This window comes from Mustela nigripes, chromosome 10 (assembly GCF_022355385.1).
Source record: "Mustela nigripes isolate SB6536 chromosome 10, MUSNIG.SB6536, whole genome shotgun sequence".
In the NCBI taxonomy this organism is placed as follows: Eukaryota; Metazoa; Chordata; class Mammalia; order Carnivora; family Mustelidae; genus Mustela; species Mustela nigripes.
The window spans coordinates 61,104,353-61,122,192 of record NC_081566.1 but is presented as its reverse complement, the minus strand read 5'-3'; the positions used below and the strand labels follow the sequence as shown (position 1 = coordinate 61,122,192).

The following is a 17,840-nucleotide window of genomic DNA, read 5'->3' as shown; positions in this document are numbered from 1 at the left end:
CTTTTCTTGCCTGGACTTCGGGCCCATCAGCCTGGTTGCCCAGACCGTGCACTGCCCAAGTCCAGGCTGCATCCATCCCCTGCCCTGTGCTTGGCATCTGACTTCCCAGATTAGCTCTCCTGAGGGTTTGTATGTCTGTGGATGAGGAAATGAAAACTTGACCACTAGAAGGCTCGCCCAGTGTCTCACAGTTAGGAGCAGCAAGACCAAGACTTGAGTCCAGCTCCTCGGCCTGCAAAGGCCCCGGTCCCAATTCTTCCTCTTCCCCCACGCCTTCCATATTGTATAGCCTCTCCTTGGCCTCCCTTCTCTTGCTCACGTCCTCCTGCAGTCCGTCCTCCCACCACCAGCACTACCAACGATGTCACTGCCCTGCCTAGTCCCCATCAGTGCCATGAGCTCACGAAGGGACAGCTGGGCTGTCCTCACCTCCCTCTGCCCTCGCCTCCTGCTGGTCCCTTGCATGTGCTGTGTTCCTGGTGCCAAAGCACATTGCGCTGTTTCATAACTCTGGGCCCCAGTTTGTTTTGTTTTGTTTTGTTTTTAAGGGAGAGAGAGAGAATCCCAAATCGGCTCCATGCTCAGCGCAGAGCCCGACACAGGGCTCGGTCATGACCTGAGCCAAGACAAGAGTCGGATGCTTACACGACTGAGCGACCCACGTCCCCCTCACCCTTTTTTCTTTGACTCCATGCCTTCTCTGGGCAGTTTCCCTTGCGAGGGGTGTTCTCCCTGCCCCGTCTGACGGCCGCCTCTCCTTGGCTTATCCAGATCTGCTCTGCACCAGGCCAAGTGCCTGCCGGCTGGACTGTGTGTGCCGTCCATGGGCTGCCTCCCCGTCACGAGGGCTCTGCCAGGTGGTACACGGTTCCTTCTCTGGGCTCTGGCAGCCACCTGCTGTCCTGCTTCGGGGGCCCTGGGGTGCCAAGGGCTCCCTTGGGGACTGTGCTGTCTTCCTCTCTCCCTGTACTCTGCCCTGACCTTTGTAAATAGTCCGCTAGTGCACACACCTTGGGTGACTCCTGTGATCTTTTTCGTGCCAGGCCCCAGCCTGAAGCATCCCCCTCCACAGTCCCCATCACCACCCACCTCTTCAGGATGCTGCTGGGACAGCAGCTTCCGAGTGCGCCCTTCCCGGGAGCAGGCCAGCTCTGCGTCCCCCACGTCCCCAGGGCTCTGCTCCTCGGTCTGTGCTCGCCCCACTGTGGAGCACTACCAGCTCCTTGAAGTCAGAGTCTGGACTGGGCTCCGTGCTGCCTCCCGAGACAATGTGCTGTGGGGCTGGGGAGGGGGTCGGCAGAGTAAGATACATGTTTCTTAGACTAAAGTTATGCCGAACCATCCCCAGGGCTCGACACTGCCTCAGCTGCTGCTCTTGGGTAGTGGGAGACAGCCGAGAGAGAGAGAGCTTGTAGCATCATGGCAGGAAGAAAAGAATTCTCAAGCCAGGACAGTCTGGCTTCACGACCTTTTCCCATCCCCCAACCCTGGTGCCTGGCTTCCTCAGTCCCCCCAACCCAGCCCTTCCCCAGACTTCCAAAGTGAAAACAGAGGACATTAAAACGTGATTGGGAATTGTGATGAGATCAAGAATGTGTCCGCTCCACCCTCCCAACCCCCCATTTTGTTCCAAGATCTGTTTGTGGCGTGGAAGTAAAGATACATGGTTCCGTATGATTAAAAAAAGAAGAAGAAGAAAAAGAAAACAGGAGATCGTGATTGAGAGGGGGTTGTCTTGGGACAGATTGTCCTGGGCTGTGTGAGGGGTTTGGGTGCTGATGCCGGCCCCACCACCACATTCTCTTATCCTTGAGTCCTGAGGTGATGTGCCTTCAAGGGAGCTGTGATTCGGACCTTCTCTGATGTAGGATCGGGAGGTGGGTCAGAGGAATCAGAGAAGGAAAAGTACCTGGTCATGCCGGCCAGGCACCCCAAGCCCTGGAAGGGGAGTGGGTGCCCTGTCCTTGCTTCCCGTCAGGCGCATGGGGGTTCCCATGTGCCGAGCAAGTGATGGCGGAAGCGGGGGTGGATTAGAGCAGAGGACAGAGTGTGTCATGAATCCCATGAGTCCCAGGAAGCTCCAGGTGGGTCATCTGAGGACTGACAGCCTTTGGAAAAACTAGGATGAGCATTTATAGTATTCCCGGGTTGGTCTATTTGAAGAAACTCGGGTGGAAGGTGCGCAGGCGGGGATCGCAGAGAAACCAGCACCTCTCCCCCGGGTGTCCCCTGGAAATCTTATCCACGGGAGGATGAATTTATAGGCTGCCAGAGAGAACCTGTGGAGGCATCAAAGACTTGGGAACACATCTGGAGAAGGAAATTCACAGTTTCGAGGTGGCCTCAATGCCTAAAAGGATATCAGTCACCACCACAGTCTAGTAATCAGAGGCTGTTTGACGGTCGGCGGTCAGCTACGTGGACAGGCGGGTCGTGTAGAAGTTGAGGAACCTGGCTGAAAAGGCTGGGGTTCAGATTCTGGCTCAGAAACTGTCATGGGTTGGATTGTGTCCCCTCAGAAAGAGAAGTCCCAGTCGTAACCCTGGATACGCGTGACCCCTGGCTTCCCCTGGACCATGCCGTTGGGGAGCAGGTCTGTTAAGACACGGGACGTGGGTGATGTGTCCCAGCCCTGGGGACAGCTGTGAAGTAAGCAGTTTCACTGTGGGACCAGTTCGTGAGTTCATCGTGGTCCCCTCACGCCAGAGAGCAGCCTGAGAAAGCGTCTGAGGGGAGCAGGCCTCACGTCCAGAATGGCCAAAATGAGAGATGGAGGAGACAGAAACGGAAGGAACTTCTGATAGAAGAAAACCAGCCCAAGTGATAGAGAGCCCCGGGAACGCAGCGGGAGGAAAAGCTAATCCGACCGAAACGGTAATGAGAGAGAAAAATGATCACCACAAAGGTCAATTTTATCTAAAGATTCAATTAAAGCTCAGAAGCATGGAGAAAATGTGACAAGCAGGGACCGGAGTGTGGACACATGTTCACGTAGCAGGGCTGGCGGGCTGAGAGAGACTCACCAGTCCTTTGTGAGGGGCGGGGGTGGGGGGCGTGCTTGCTGCTCTGACCCTCGTGTGGTTCTGAGAGCAAAGCCCTGGGGGCTCCCTCCAAACCAGCACCTCTCCTAAAACTGCCCCCAGGTGCTTGGAGGATAACATATTCATTTGGGGGCGGGTGGCTGGGCTGCCTGGGGGCGTCCTTGCTCTTGCGGGGTGGGAGTGACATGGGATTCTCTCAGGACAGAGCTGTCCTCGGCAGTTCTGACCCAGCAGGGCGGTTCTGGTGTCCCCTGTGCTTTTCACCTCATGCTTTGTTCTCTCCCAGTGCTTTGGCCTTGGAAGACCCACTGGGGGCACCTGGCTGGCGCAATCGGTGGAACAAGCAATTCTTGATCCTGGGGTTGTAGGTTCGAGCCCCACATTGGGTGTGGAGACGATTCAAAAATAAAATCTTAAAAAAAAAAAATAGATCCCATTGGGTTTTGTTTCTGCCATCTGCAAGCTACTCGGTAGCTTATGGTTCCAGCCACGATCCATTCTGCTCTGTCCTGGGGGGTGTCTTTTGGGTTAGGAACGCCCACGGCTCTGAGAGCTCAAGAGAACCTCTGCTCCCTTATAGCTCGAGGCCCTGCCCCCCATGGTGACATCAGGGGCCCAGGGGTGACTTCGCTTTGTTCTTTCACTCACAGGCTCACAGGTTAAAAGTATTTCTACAGCACATGGGCTACGGAATATTTGCCCATCCCCCGTCTCGCCCACTCTCCATCTGCCCATCCCAGACCTTTACAACTCTGAGAGAGATTTTTAGTCTCATTTCAAGGATAAGGAGAGCAGGAAAAAACTGCCCAAGGCCCCATGTGTGGTCTAGAACCCCCATGTGTGGTTTGGGCTGCGGCAGGCCCCAGGCCAGCCAGTGAGACCCTCCCCACAGGCTGTGAGCAGAACAGGCTGTGGGGGCCCGTGTGAGGGGGACGCAGCTGTGGGTCCTGGGTGGGGCGACGTGTACACAGACTCAGGAAACCTTGCTCGAAACTCTTCACATTCTCTGTAGCCAGTAGATTCCATAGTCAACAGACCATCCCCACAGAGACGAGGACGGGGGACGGAGCTCTCACACAGGGGGCCAAGGCCATGCCGGTTTAGAGGTCATCCTATCAGAGAGAAGGCTGGGGACAGAGTAACCCGGAGTGGCGGGGAGGGGTGAGCACTTGTGGACACAAGTGCAATGTTAACTGATTCCAGTTGGTCCCAAAGAGGGGAGCCCATGGAGAAATATCATGGTGGCTACCCAGATTTTTATATGGGGCTCCTTAAAAGAACACGGAATGGCAGGCAGAGCTTAAAAGCAAACGTGAACGCAGAGGAGCAGCCGCGATGGACCGAGCTTCCGGGCTCAGTGGGCTCTAGGAAGGGGCTAAGGACAAGAGAACCGGCACAGGGGATGGAGCACGGGGCCCGGAGCTGCCAGGCCTCTCTCTGCATCTGCCCGTTCCATTTTTCTTCCTTTTCTTCCTTCAGTGCAGCACCATCCAATCTTCAAACTAGAAATGTTAGAACATAGGAGACTTACAAAACAACGTTTAAAAACCATGAGGACAAAGGTGTCCCTTCTTTAAGTGTGTCTGAGCCTCAGGTACTTGGGTCCTGAGGTCCTAACGAATGAGATGTGAGAAGGTGGCCAGCACGAGACATTCCATGCCACTTTTTAGGAAGGAGGAAAGTCTTCGTCCAGGGATCACACACTAGTGAACTCCTCCAAGAGATCATGACACAGACAGTCTGTGAGAGCTCGGAAAAGGAAGTCGTGGTCGCCAGGCACCAGTGCTAAAAACCAATGACCCAGGTATGCTTACACACCCGCCCTCGAGCACCGTCGTGCGAATTGGCTTCGAGCGTCTGAGCTGACCACAGTGCGGAGCAACCAGGAGATCCTGTCCTGCTCCGCGAACCCGGGAATGTGATGCAGTTCCGTGTCCTTGGCAAGAGTCCCTGGAGAGCTGGGGGTGTGCAGGAAAGTTCACAGGGAAGAGGGAACTCCTGTTTGCCAAGCAAGCAACTTGCCGTGTGCTGGTTGTTGTGTTAAATATGGAGAGAGAGAGAGAGAGTGTGTGTGTGTGTGTGTGTGTGTGTGTGTGTGTGTAAATACTGATTCAAGTGAGGATGGAAAGGGCTCTGTCAATGGAGGGGTGGGCCTGAGGTCAACAGCTGGGAAGTGGAAAAGCTACGACTTGAACCCAGATCTTTCTCACCCGCAGCCCTCAGTGCAAGCCTGGTAGGGCCATAAGCCACGGACATGGTGCCGTGCAAGAACTGTCCAAAGAGAGGGTAGTGGATCGCTTTACCAATGAGCACATGAAGCGTGGCAGCAGTTTCTGAATATCCCGGAGGTTGCCCTGTGGACAGAGGATTAGCCTTGTTCTCTAAAGCCCCAAAGGGTGGAGGTAATAAGGCGCTTACCGTCCCATAACCACTTGCTGCTGGGGGCTCCCCTCTCTGGGTGCATTCCTCCTCCAAAGCCCAGGCCGAGAGGCAGTGCTGTGATCATCCCTGGTTCACTGGCGCAGAACCATGGGGAGCCAGGATCTCCTGCTAGTCCGTTGCCGAGCCCGGCCGATATCCGATATCAGGGTCTGTCCCCAACAAGGGCCGGCATTTGTTTCCCTCTGCTGCATTCCTGTTGGTCGATTTCTAACTAACATATGCAAAAATTCCCCAAGTAAGGAGAAGCTCCCAGAAAGGGAGTCCTCTACTGGGATGAATTGCCCTTCGCGGACACATCCTGAAGGGCGGGGACGCTGGGTGGGATTCAGGCCTGATGACCTCCCAAAGTGTCTTTGCGCTACTCTGTTTTTCTTCTGTGCTCTTGAGAGAAATAAGTTTACTTTAGATTACTAGTCGAGGAAAGGAGGTGTTGGTGGTGGGTCGCTGTTCCTTTAGTGCTCTGTCAACCTGAATTCTGTGATAATCTCCAAATCTAGTTGCTCCAAGATCCCCTTTCTATTTCAGTCATTCATGGTAAGTTCATGAGTAGAAAATAGAAGAGTTTATTGCTATAGCTTTGAAGCGTAACAGTTCCATTAGCAGGTGAGAATTAGAATTGTATGCGAACTTGAAAATAAAAACAAGAAATTTGAAGGGAGAACAGAACCTAACAAAACCTTAGTAATCATCATTGCAGTATAATGAGCTACTGTCTTACTATATAGTGAACTACTGTGGTATCCCACCTTTGATAATTACATAGAAAGTTGAGAAAATCGAGCTGCTTTTTGGAAGCAGGATCAAAATGGCACCAGACTTCAGGATAAAGAAGAGGAAAAAGTCTTCCCTCATTCTCTGGAGCACTCATATTGGTCTCCTTCCCTCCCCTGCCCCAACACACAGAATCACAGTTCTTCTTTTAAAAAAAAAAAAGATTTTATTTATTCATTTGACAGAGAGGGGCACAGCAAGAGAGGGAACACAAGCAGGGGGAGTGAGAGAGAGAGAAGCAGGCTCCCTGCTGAGCAGGGGCTCGATCCCAGGACCTCCGGATCATGACCTGAGCCAAAGGCAGACGCTTAATAACTGAGCCACCCAGGTGCCCCCAGAATCACAGTTTTTAAGAAAACCATATGAAGAAATAAGTGTTCTTGGAATATGTTTCTAGACCTGGAAATTTGGATCTGCAGCCTTAATTTGTTGGTTTATTCACTTCTTGGTGAATGAGGTCGCTTGGAAAAACTTTGTGCCGCTTGGCTGTGTTGGTGGACACTGGTCGAAGCTCTGACTAGCAGACATTTTGGGTGAGCTAGAGGTTATCTTTTCTTTCTTTTTTTTTTTTTTGTGGTTATTTTCTTTCTTTTTTTTTTTTTAAAGATTATTTATTTATTTATTTGACAGAGAGAGAGAGATCACAAGTAGGCAGAGAGGCAGGCAGAGAGAGAGAGGAGGAAGCAGGCTCCCCGCTGAGCAGAGAGCCCGATGCGGGACTCGATCCCAGGACCCTGAGATCATGACCTGAGCCGAAGGCAGCGGCTTTACCCACTGAGCCACCCAGGCGCCCCTGTGGTTATTTTTCTTTAATAAGGACGCTGCACCTCTCTGAACTCACGCGTAGCACCACCTGCCGCTAGTCCCCAGGGGCTGCCTCCACACACGGCCGCCCTCCAATTTGCTGGAATGTGCTTTGTGCAGCCAGGGAATGTTAACCTCCCTTGCTGCTGCTCCCGGCCGCCTTCCTGGTCCCCGTGTCCTGTCGGCAAGCCGCTCTGCCTTCCTATCCGTTGTAATTCCCGTTCCCAGTCCATAGGGCGTTGCATAGTAATTAAAAACTCAAAAACGGAAGGAGTTCTGTGTGTGATTCAGCTGCGCTAACCGACCTTACTTCCTTGGTTCGGGGGCAGGGGGAGTGAAAAACTAGGCAGACCACATCATGGCTCGGTGCCTCCCTCCCTCCTCCGCGAGCAGTAGGAACCTTCTGGGTGTCCCTTACCATGCTGGCGCTGGGGGCAGCAGGAGGTCGTCCTTTCTCCTTCCAGGAGCTCTAGCGTAAATGTTGGAGTACAGGGGAGGTGCTGTGGTGACGGGGAGCCAAGGGGGTTCGTCAGCTCCTGCTGGGAGCATGGGGTGGGCAGGAAGGCGTCTCTGACCCGCGTCTTGAAGGACACTGAGGCTGTCGGATGGAAAGGCAGGTGGATGTATGTGACTGGTTCTGAAGGGCTGTGTAGGGCAGGACTCTGGGGAAAGACGAAAGCAGGGAGGTAGCCATGCTGAGGAGTTTGGACTTGATTCTGAGGGCAGTCGGAAGCCTTTGTGAGGTTTTAGAGGGAAATAATGAGACGTAGTTTGTGTTTTTAAAAATACCACTTTGCTAGCAAGGTAGAGAATGGGTTGGCCCCAGGGGAGCTAGGAAGCAGAGAGAGAGATGCTAGACAGGTTGCAAAAAAACCCAGGTGAGAGAAGAAGGTTCTGTGAAGTAAGGCCGTACCGCGGAGGAGAAGGAGAAAACACATTTCCGAGCCGCCCTGAGGAGATGGGCTGCCCAGAACGGGGTCGTGAGCAAGAGATGACGGAGAACAAGGGAGGGGTGGGTGTGCCTCAGGCTTCTGGCTTGATGCTCCGGGGCCCTTGTCCAGAGGGGGCTTGGGAGAAGGAAGGCCCGGCCGGCTTGGAGAATTACGAGGACGCTCATCAATTTACTGGGCACCGGGATAAATCTGAGACGATTCAGAGACACTCAGTGGGGGACCACCTAGAAGGATTGCTGTGGGGGGCAGGGCTTGGTCTCAGTAACGATGGAGGAAGAGATGTTTTCGGGGAATGAGGAGAGGGAGGTCCCAGAGATGCGCCCCCGCTTCTCCCCTCCCCTGCCCCATGCTGTCAGCGCTCAGACGCGGCTGATCCCGCGGCAGCCTGCCCTAGACCCCTTCAGACTCCGCCAGTGGGGGCCTTGCTTACGACTTTTCCCCTTTCCTCAGCCTTCCTTCCGTCTTCGCTCTTGTCCCCAGCAGCCAGAAAAGAGCACCAGGAAGTGAGTCCTCTGCTCAGACGCACCCCTCCCCAGGGGTTCCTCTTCTCCCCTGGAGCACATGCTCTGACCTTCCAGGGCCCCCATGTGCTGGCCTCTGGCTGCTTCCATGACCCCGTCACCAAGCCCACAAGCTCCACTGAAGCCACCGTGACCTCTGGCCGTTCCGCGAATGCTTCCAGCACCTTCTGGATGCCGCAGGGCTTTCACGGGAGCGGCTCCCACTTCTTGCAGTGGTGTTGGCACGGGCCTCCCCGAGAGGTTCCCTATGCTCCGGCCTCTGCCTCTCCACAGGGTCTCCCGCCCTGGCTAGAACAGCCGCCCCACACACTGCCCCCCATTCTGCCTCTTTTTCCTCAGAGCCCTCGTGTTGTTGATGGAGATCCCCTGCTCGTGAGCTCTGTGGCTTTAGGGCTTTTGTCTGTCCTGCTGCTGCTGGGATAGCGCCCGGCCCGCAGTGGGCACGTGGGGGTGGGAGGATGGGTGGAGCCATGGAACAGTCGTGTAGAGGCCGTGGGCCTGCTGGAGAGGGACTCTGATAACCACACAGACTGTCTTCATCTCCCCCAGCGGGGCCCGCGCTACCGGCTCCCCGACTCCCCTCGTCTGGATAGACCCATGGACAGGCGTCCAGAAACTTGCCCCCATTTCCATCAGTAGGATGTGGACTCATTGCCCTGATAAGGATGGTAACAATTTTTTTCCTTCTAACAGACAAGCTCCCGGCACAGATTTGCTGCCCAGCAATAGCACGGGGTCCGTGTCCCGCCCAGGCCCCCACTTCTGAATCCAGAGCTCACTCAGGGGAGTGTCTGATGCTTTTGGAAAGTGCTGCCTGCCTTCGTAGGAAGAGGCGAGCTCTGTCTTCAGCATGCCCTTCAACAGAGTTTACCTTGATGGAGATTTGAACCTAATGCAATCTTCAGTGCATTTTTCTGTTCCTCTTCGTGTAGGATCTTCTACGTTTCTCATGATTCCCAGGACCTGAAGATCTTCAGCTATATTGCCCGAGACGGTGCCAGCAACATTTTCAGGTGTAACGTCTTTAAATCCAAGAAGAAGGTAAATGGGCCGTCTTTGGTCATTTTTTATTTTCCTCTGACAGAACCAGAATAACCCCCCTCCCCAGTGTTGACCCCTTCCCTGTTGTCGGAGAGGCAAGATTCGAGGTGGCTCTGCATGCGTGACATGCGGGAGCCTTCCGAGTGGTCTGTCAGTGTCCCTGTGTAATGAACTTCCCCTTCAGTTTCATCTCAGCTTTGTACTCCGTGACACGCGGACATCTCGAGCGTTCTTGGGCCGATGGACAAGGGCTCTGGAACAGGACAGATGGATCGCACCAGGAGTTTGGTAGGCAGGAAGCACGGCGTTGACTTAAATGATCTTCTATCATATTCTGAATATCGATCAGGGGCCTACAAGTCATGACATGTGGAGGCTAGTGGAGACTCTGTGTGCGAGGCTGGCTGTCCTGGGTGGCTGTTTTTGGGTTGTAACCTTGATGCTTGAGTAAATGCAACTTTGGCAATTTGGTAGATGCTATTTCTATCTTTTCTCCAGAATTTAACACAAAACTGGAGTTAGAAACCTGGGGTCTAGCCCCTCCTCTCTACGAGAGCCCTGAGAGATGTTATGTGGGTCACTATCCCCTATGGGTCTCCGCTTCCTTGTCTATAAAACAAGGAGGTGAGTCAAAAGCAGAGTTTCCCACAATGTCTCCTGGAAAATATTTACCACCCAAAATGTTCCATATCAAAATTATCCTCTTTGAATTTGCTGGGAAGTCCTAAAGTTCGAGAAACTCCTTTAACTCTGTTTAACCCAGCATCTCACAAAACTGATTTGGCTACAGGATCATGTTTTTGCTTTGTAATCTGTGTAATCTCCTAGGAGCTATTTTTCTGCAGAGGGGATTTCAGAAAACACTTTCTTTATGCCTCTAAGATTCCTTACACGTCTGCTGCTCTGGCCACAAACTACAGAGCATGGCTTTCTGTGAGGACAACTTCCAGATCCCTTCCTGGGGACCCCTTCTTTGATGCTGTATGACTTCATAGACTATGAAGCATCTTTAATGGATTTGTAGGGACTGTGTCAAGTAGGCCTAATCAGGGTAATACGTGACGGGGCTGTGATTCACTAATGTGTGTGTCCAGTTCCCGACTTGTCCCCCGTGCTTTGCCAATTTACCTTCTTCCTCTAAGGAGATTGGTGTCCTTGGCCACCTGTTCCCAGGCTTTTTAATGCAGATCATGAAATTTGGATAGAAGGACCTAGAACTGGAAAGGTGGAAGGAAAATGCACAAGTTGCCAGACTTCTAGATGATAGTACAGTGGAGGGAAAGTGTGTCAGTGGGGCCGAGTCCAGCTGCGTGTTGAAGAACTGATAGGAAGAGGGGCGGGGGGCAGAGAGAAGCCAGAGGGGCCGCAGACAAGCACGGGGGTCTTGGGAAGGCAAATGGCTCTTCTATAGTTCAGAGGTGTAAGGGATCTGGGAAATGCAGTGTTCCTGAGAATTAAGAATCGGCTCCCCATAATGTGCTTTGACAGGTGCAGCTGAAGACTGCGATCCCTTTTAATTCATTTTGAGTGCCCGACTGTCCATCCGACTTCCATTTTGTCTAGAGACTGGACCACGTGGGCCTTGGGATCTATTAGAGCTATACACGGCATGTTATAATTTACCAAGTACTTTAATATCTAACCTTGCTGGAGTCTTCCAAAACCTCTGTGAGGAAGTTCGGGCAGGTAGCTTTCACCCCCGTTTCCCCGATGACTAAACGGAAGCTCAGAGAGATGCAGTGACTTGCCCACGGTCGCCTGAAGAGGCACTGGCCGGAGTCAGAATGGAAGACTTTTGAGCAGGGAAACCTAGGGTAAAGGGTATCATTCCTTCTGTTTGCTTTGCCATCACATGTAGCAGAGTGACACAAACACAGTGGGGTCGTCCCGTCCTTCTGCCAAAACCTGATTCGGGGGGCAGGGCCCACTGGGACTTTGACCTTGAAGCAAAGCACGGAGTTAGGTTCTTATTACCCAGTGACAAGCAGCGGTCGCCTGGCTCCTTCTCAGTTCAGCTTTCCCCGTGTCTCCAAGCTCTCGGGCCTCATTCGGATCTGGCTCTTCTATTTTCCATGGCCCTTTTCCCCTTGGCTCCTGAGGTTGTTACTCTCAGAGGAGTGGGTTCTCAGACCCCTTGCTGGCCTGCAGCCACGCAGCTGGAAGAATGCTATCGCCAGCCTGTGGGGTGTGCTGCTGCCCAAGTGTGCGTGGAAGAGCCAGTGAGGAGAAGTGAGTTGTGCAGCGAAGCCTGCAGAGGGGCGCGCGGGGGACCCGCCTGCAAGGTTTTACATGCTTATCCCGGTGAGTCTCTAGGGATGGTGATTTGCGGTTTTGTAAAGCGCTTCTGGCCTGGGGAGGTAATAGTTTGGGTGAGAGTTTTAACTGGCCAGTCATAGGAACTTAGGGGGTGTGGGGGTGTGGGGACTCCATGCCCTCAGGAGACGTGTGTTGCAGGGATGTTTTCAGAGCATTGGAGGTCGATCGGGAGATCTTTTGACTGGCAGCCAGCGGGCCTGGCTGTTCTCCAGAGCCTTTGTGTTGCTCACAGTGTGGAAAACCCACTGATGAGCTCCTTGCTGTGTCAAGGGCTTGGGGTATCACTGTTTGGATCACACCATGGCCCCAGGGTGGGCACCCAGGGCCCAGACAGTCTCCTCATGTGGTTCCCGTTCACCCTGGGGAGCAGAGCTGTCTCTCCTGTGGGTTGAGAACAGGGGTGAGGCGTCTCTGCTGTCCTGTTGGAGGCCCCCATTTGTGCCCCCACACGACCGTGATTCTGGGTCTGGGGACCCTCGCGCGGGTTGCTCACGCATACGGCCGGCGTGGTTCTCCTCTTGGGCTCTTGTCAGGAGCTAGACAGCAGAAGACTGTGGCAAGCCAGCCTAGCACCTGCTGGTCACCCAGGACCCCAGGTCACTCAGGTTCTGGCTTAGAAGGAAGTCATCTGTTTTGTTTACCTGCTATGCCTGTGACTCTTCTAAACTCTCTATATGCAAGTTCTCTTACATCATTCCTGTGGCAGGTGTGTGAGATAGGCCCTTGTCCACTCTTCATTTTCCAGATGGGAAAACAGAAGCTTAAGGGGCATAAGTCATAACAAGTGGGACTGAGCCCAGAGAATCTGACTCTTAACCACGCCATTGTACTGTTTTCCATCAGGAAGTTGAAGAACAAGGAGTAGCCTCGTTCTCCAGGACCTGTTTGCAGTGAGATTCTCCTGCCTTTGTCACTTGCACACGGAGAGCTCCTTAACTCTGAATGACCCAAGGCACTCTGACATAGATTTTCCTTTTTTTCCTCTCACTGTTTTTGCAGGGTAGGTACTGACTCCATCATATAGTTGGGGAAGGAAGGGCCCAGGGAAGTAGTTTGCCATTGGTCGCACAGTGAGTCAACAGTGCCACTGACGCTAGAACCGGGCCTTCCGCCTCCTCACCCCGAGCTGGGAGTGGGGCTTCTCCTCGCCAGAGCTTCTAGTGGAGATGTTTCCTAATGACCACGGCATCCTCCCAGCCCCCTTGGGGGGGTTCGACGCTAGTATTCATGTGCAAGGCCTCTTGCCTCCTGCCTCTTGCCTCTTGACCTCTCCTGTGCAGTGGCTGTCGCTCTCTGTCTTTTCCTCCTGCCCCCAGGAGGATGAGGCTGTCAGCCCTGATTAAGTGTGACTGTACTTAATAGCGCGTCAGTGCGTGAAGTGTTGGTGATTAACAGAAGCTGTAGGAAGCTCCGTTCTCTTCGCGGGCAGCTCCTTGAAATCATTTTGCCTGCCATCACGGCTCAGCTGGTTTGGGTTAGGAGAAATGACTTCCTCCTGTAATGCTGTCACCGTCAGATGAGGGCCCACTGCTGAGAAGTCTCACAGTCTGTCCTTGATGGCTTGCGATAGACTTGGGGTGATGATGACGGTCGTGGGCTAAACAATAAGTCACTTGCCCCACCAAGTTGAGGATGAAGGAGAGGGAGGTCTGACACTCAGGGGAAGAGCATTTTTTTGTGTGTCTTAAATGCTGGGGTAGTGGGATGGAGTTGGGAAGTCAAAATAGAGAAACCACAGGTTTCAGAACTCACCTGGTCCACACCTCTCTGTTTATGGATGGGGAAATCGGTACCTGGAAAGGTGAGTCAGCTTGCTCCTGGTCACCTGGGTAGTGAGTGCTAGTAGCGAGGTTATAACCCAGCCTTCTTTCTCTATGGTCCTATGGTTCATGGACTAGCAGAGTACAAGGAAGAACCCAGCAGTGTACTGGAAATTTTAAGATCTCCCGTGTCCTGTCGATGTCAAAACTCATACTCACTTTGAAACCAAACTTTCCCCATCGCAAGCAATATTCTGGTGTCCCGGGCGCTGCCTCAATCAGATTATAGATCAAGGCCATCCAATAACCTGTTGGACAGAATCCTCACCCATCTCCAATTTCAGAGCCTTCTTACCTTGGATCTTCCTCGTATTGAAGTCCAAATATATTTTTTTGCTTCAGCATTGTGAATTCTGTACACTGCAATCATTTGATAGATATAAGCTTAAATCTTTTACTACAGTTAAAAAAAAAGCACATTAAAGAATCATGATCTTCAGTTCTATTTTTTTGTTGTTCAGATTCTGTGGTAGTTCAGGTCGAGGTAAGGAAGGGCATTGGACTTTATTGCTGAGAAGAATCATGAACCAGGGGCCATTCTGGAACTGACTTATTGGACTTCAGACCCCTAGAATTCAGAAGCACGTGGCAGACAGGTCTCAAGTGCGGGGGGCGGGCGCAGTAGACGAGAGTGGAGAAGAGAGAGCCGTAGACTAAGGAGGAGCGTGCCCCACGTTTCTCCCTCTTACTGTTTCCTTTGCCATCTTCATATCCATGATGAGCACCTGCTCCTCCCTTTCCTTGCTTACCCGAGGACTCATTTCATCATCTCCAGATTGAGAAATACACCTTCTTCCAGGACAGCAAAAAGCGGAGCAGTGCCCAAGGTCATTCATTAAGTCAGCTGCAGAATCAGACAAATAGCTACCAGTCTTCACGCGTGTGTCACACTTGGAAGATTCCCCATGTCAACAGGGCCAACCAACAAGAGGGTCGCTTAACATGGGAAGAGAAGCTAAAATCAGGACAGGCTATACTTTTTCTCTGGATCAGCCAAGTACGGGGGCATCAACCTTTTGATTTCTGTCTTCCTGAAGCCACCACTGCAGGCTCTCGTGTGCCTTTGAGTCGCTGCCCACTGTCACAGAGAACGTGGCCTTAGTTCCTGGTGGCTGCTGCGGTTCCCTGGATACTGACACCCATTAAGTGTGCCGTTGGCAGCCCCAGTAGGCACACTAAAGAGGACAGACAGCCTTTGGTTGTGTCTTGACCCCTGTGCTGGACAGACGGATGGCCTGCGGTCCGGGAGGGGGTGGAGGCTTTGTTGGCGTGAATAAATGGAATGGTTTAAAGAAGCATTTCTGTGTGTCTAGAGGGTAATAAGTAGCACCAAGTTGTTAGACTGCCTCCATTCCAGGCCTGTTTCACTAAATCACCTGTAATCAGCACTCTCCTGAGCTGCCGTGCTCCCCATCTGTGGCCGAGAGCTACTCCGAGGTTAGATATTCCTTCCCAGCTTTGAAAAACATCAAAGTGACCACTGCCGGCCTAGTCTTGACAACTCAGAGCCCACAAATGCTTTGGGGCTGCTGATGGAAAGTGGCTTTTGGATGGGAACATTGGATCCATGTGGCCGAGCACTTTCAGGGGACTTTTGTGAGACCAACCAGGATTTGTCGAGAAAAAAATGTGGCCAAGTGACACTTTGTAGAAATCTAGCAAATTCCAGAGAAGGGCCAGATTCTGGACCTGGGGAAGACTGCTTTCCCAGCAGGCCACTCGTGCGTCCTGCTCCATGCCTGGCTGCCTTCTCAGCTTTATATCTCCACTCTGATGTCCGAAGGCCTGTTTGTGGTCATGAGATGTGAGCAGCTGCTTGTGGCCCGTGGGGACCTATGGAGAGGTTCTTTCGAAAGCTGCTTTTAGTGAGAGTCCTCCCTCGTGGGCTTAGGCATGGCGTACGAACTAGTAAGTCTTAGCACATGTGAGTCCTGCATTCCTCGGCAGTGGCAGGCAGAACCAGCTTTCTTGCTTGGAAGACCAGAAGGCCCAGTCCCTGGGTGCAGCAGGCCCAGCAGGCAGGAAGCAGCACGGCTGTGCAGAGAGCAGATGGCACCAGCGGAGGGAGGGACAGGCCCTGCCTGGCACAGGTTGGCTCTCCAAGCCTCCTTCCAGTAACTTCCCTTAGTGGGATCCTTAAATGGGAATCACCTAACAGTAGACTTCCCACTGGGGAGGGGAGGCGAGCCTGAGAGGTCAGTGGGCAGCAGAACTTGCACAGCCATTTCTGAGAACTGGAGCCATCTAGCGTCTCACAGCTCCTGGACTGGTGAGAAGGGAGCCCCGTGCTCTTACGGGTCTCTCTCCACATGTAAAGCAGGCTGCCGGGTAGCTTGACTCCGTGTTCAAGTTCGAGGGCTCTCCACGGAACGTGCCACTGGGTCCTTTCACTGTGAGTGGAGATGTGACTCCATTAGCACAAACCGAAGGAAGCCGTTTAGCCGTGAATGTGCACATCTAGAACTCGAATCCGACAATTTCCTGGTGGTGGAAACCATCACACAAGCGCAGACCAAAGATCATCCGGCCCGTCGCTTCTCCTCTGTTACGCGCTGTGGGCCAAGGGTGGTTGTGCATTTCGCTTTTGGTGCTCACCTGTGTAGTAAGAGGCAACTCTCTTCACATCTCTGTTTCTGTTGTGATAGAGTCAGTGCAGCCTTTCCTATTCATTTTCTTAATTGCCTCTCGGCCCCAGACCCCGTTCATGAGCCCCGGGGCTGAGCCGAGCACTGCAGGAGGCGCTGGCCGGCACCTTAGTCGTCCGCGGACCCCTCTGGGCGGGCGAGGGGAGGTCGTAGACGGCGCCGATTCCGCGCTTCGGGTGACGTCACAGAGGCGCACACAGAACAGCTGTCACGAAGGGCGGGTCAGAAGGAGCGGGGCCTGAGACGAGGAGGCGGGGAGCCATTAGCGACACAGGGATGGTGGGACCGGGGAACCCGAAGTCCGCATTATCTGCCTCTTCGGGGAACCGAGCTGAGGGTCCCCGGCCGCTGGTGGTGAGCGAACTAACGTGTGAGCGCGAAGCACGAGGGGGGCTGAGCCCACTTTCTTCCGGCCGCCCTGGGCTTGTCAGTGATGGCAGTGGGAGGGTATGTTCTGGACGTTTGTCCCTGATAAAGGGGACAGAGATGTGGGCCACAGTCGAGGCTCTCCAGAGGTCAGCCCTGAGTGTGCTCGGTCGTCCGGCTGGGATGCGGGAGAAACGCGGGTCCTCAGAAGAGCCGGTTCCCGCTGGATTGAACTCCGAGCGCTCCCTTTCGAAGAGAAGGTGAGGAGTCCTGGCCCAGCCCCTGTCTAATCCTCTAGGTTCAGGGGCACGTGTGTGAGGACTTGCCAGCTTCTAACATCATCCTCAAAGCCAGTTACGGAGCGTGTCTGTGACTCCTGGGGGGGGGGGGGGGGTGGAATTGGTTCCCTGTCCACCCCAGGAGAACCTGAGATTTTTAGCAACAGATGCTCGAATGACTATGGAGCTTGGCCGGGTAGGCACAGCCGACCTGGGGTCTGATCAGTCAGAATGTGACGAATCTCAGACACGGGCGTAGAGGGGAGAGCCACGGTTAAATAAACTGCTGTGGTCGTGGGACGTTTGGGGACCCCCACTCACAAGGAGCAGTGAGCTGAGCTCACCCAGCCTGTAGCTTGCACCAGACTCAGTCTTGGGAGGAAGGTGAAAGCGGACTGATAATGTGCTTGGTCAGCTGTCCCCTCCGGAGGCCAGGCCCTGGAAACCGTGCTGGGGGCTCTTCCTGGGAGCCTGCGTGGGTCCCTTGAGACTACAGGGGCCGAAGCTCCCTTGTCCCGTCTCCTCCTCCTCCTCCAAGTTAAGGAGAGCTAGAGTCAAGCTCTGTCCTTGGGCTGTTTGTTAAAAGAAGTAGTTAAACATCCCCTCAGCCCAGACTCATCGGTCCCAGGAGGGAAAAAGTGGCGGCTGAGTTGCCGGTCGCGTGGCAAACCCACTGAACGTGTGATTATACTTGGCGAAGGCGTCAGAAGATCTTGACCACTTTTGTTAAACCCGGGAGGAGGAATTGGGCTAAGTCCAGAATGGGGGTGTTTGGTGTGTGTCCTTCCAGTTGACTTACTGTGATGGAACCCTGGTGAGTGTCTACTTTCTGGGCCATTTCA

The 17,840-nt window shown here is 53.5% G+C and overlaps 1 protein-coding gene across 4 annotated transcripts in view; it reads left to right on the top strand.

Annotated features, from left to right (window-relative positions):
- Positions 1–17,840, top strand: part of LOC132025746 (carboxyl-terminal PDZ ligand of neuronal nitric oxide synthase protein-like) — a 262,674-nt gene that overhangs the window by 208,757 nt on the left and 36,077 nt on the right. For all 4 annotated transcript variants that reach the window (XM_059413435.1, XM_059413434.1, XM_059413436.1 and 1 more), the window contains one exon: positions 9,465–9,573. In XM_059413435.1, coding sequence (XP_059269418.1) covers positions 9,465–9,573 — 109 coding nt within the window. The remainder of the gene's footprint in view (positions 1–9,464; positions 9,574–17,840) is intronic.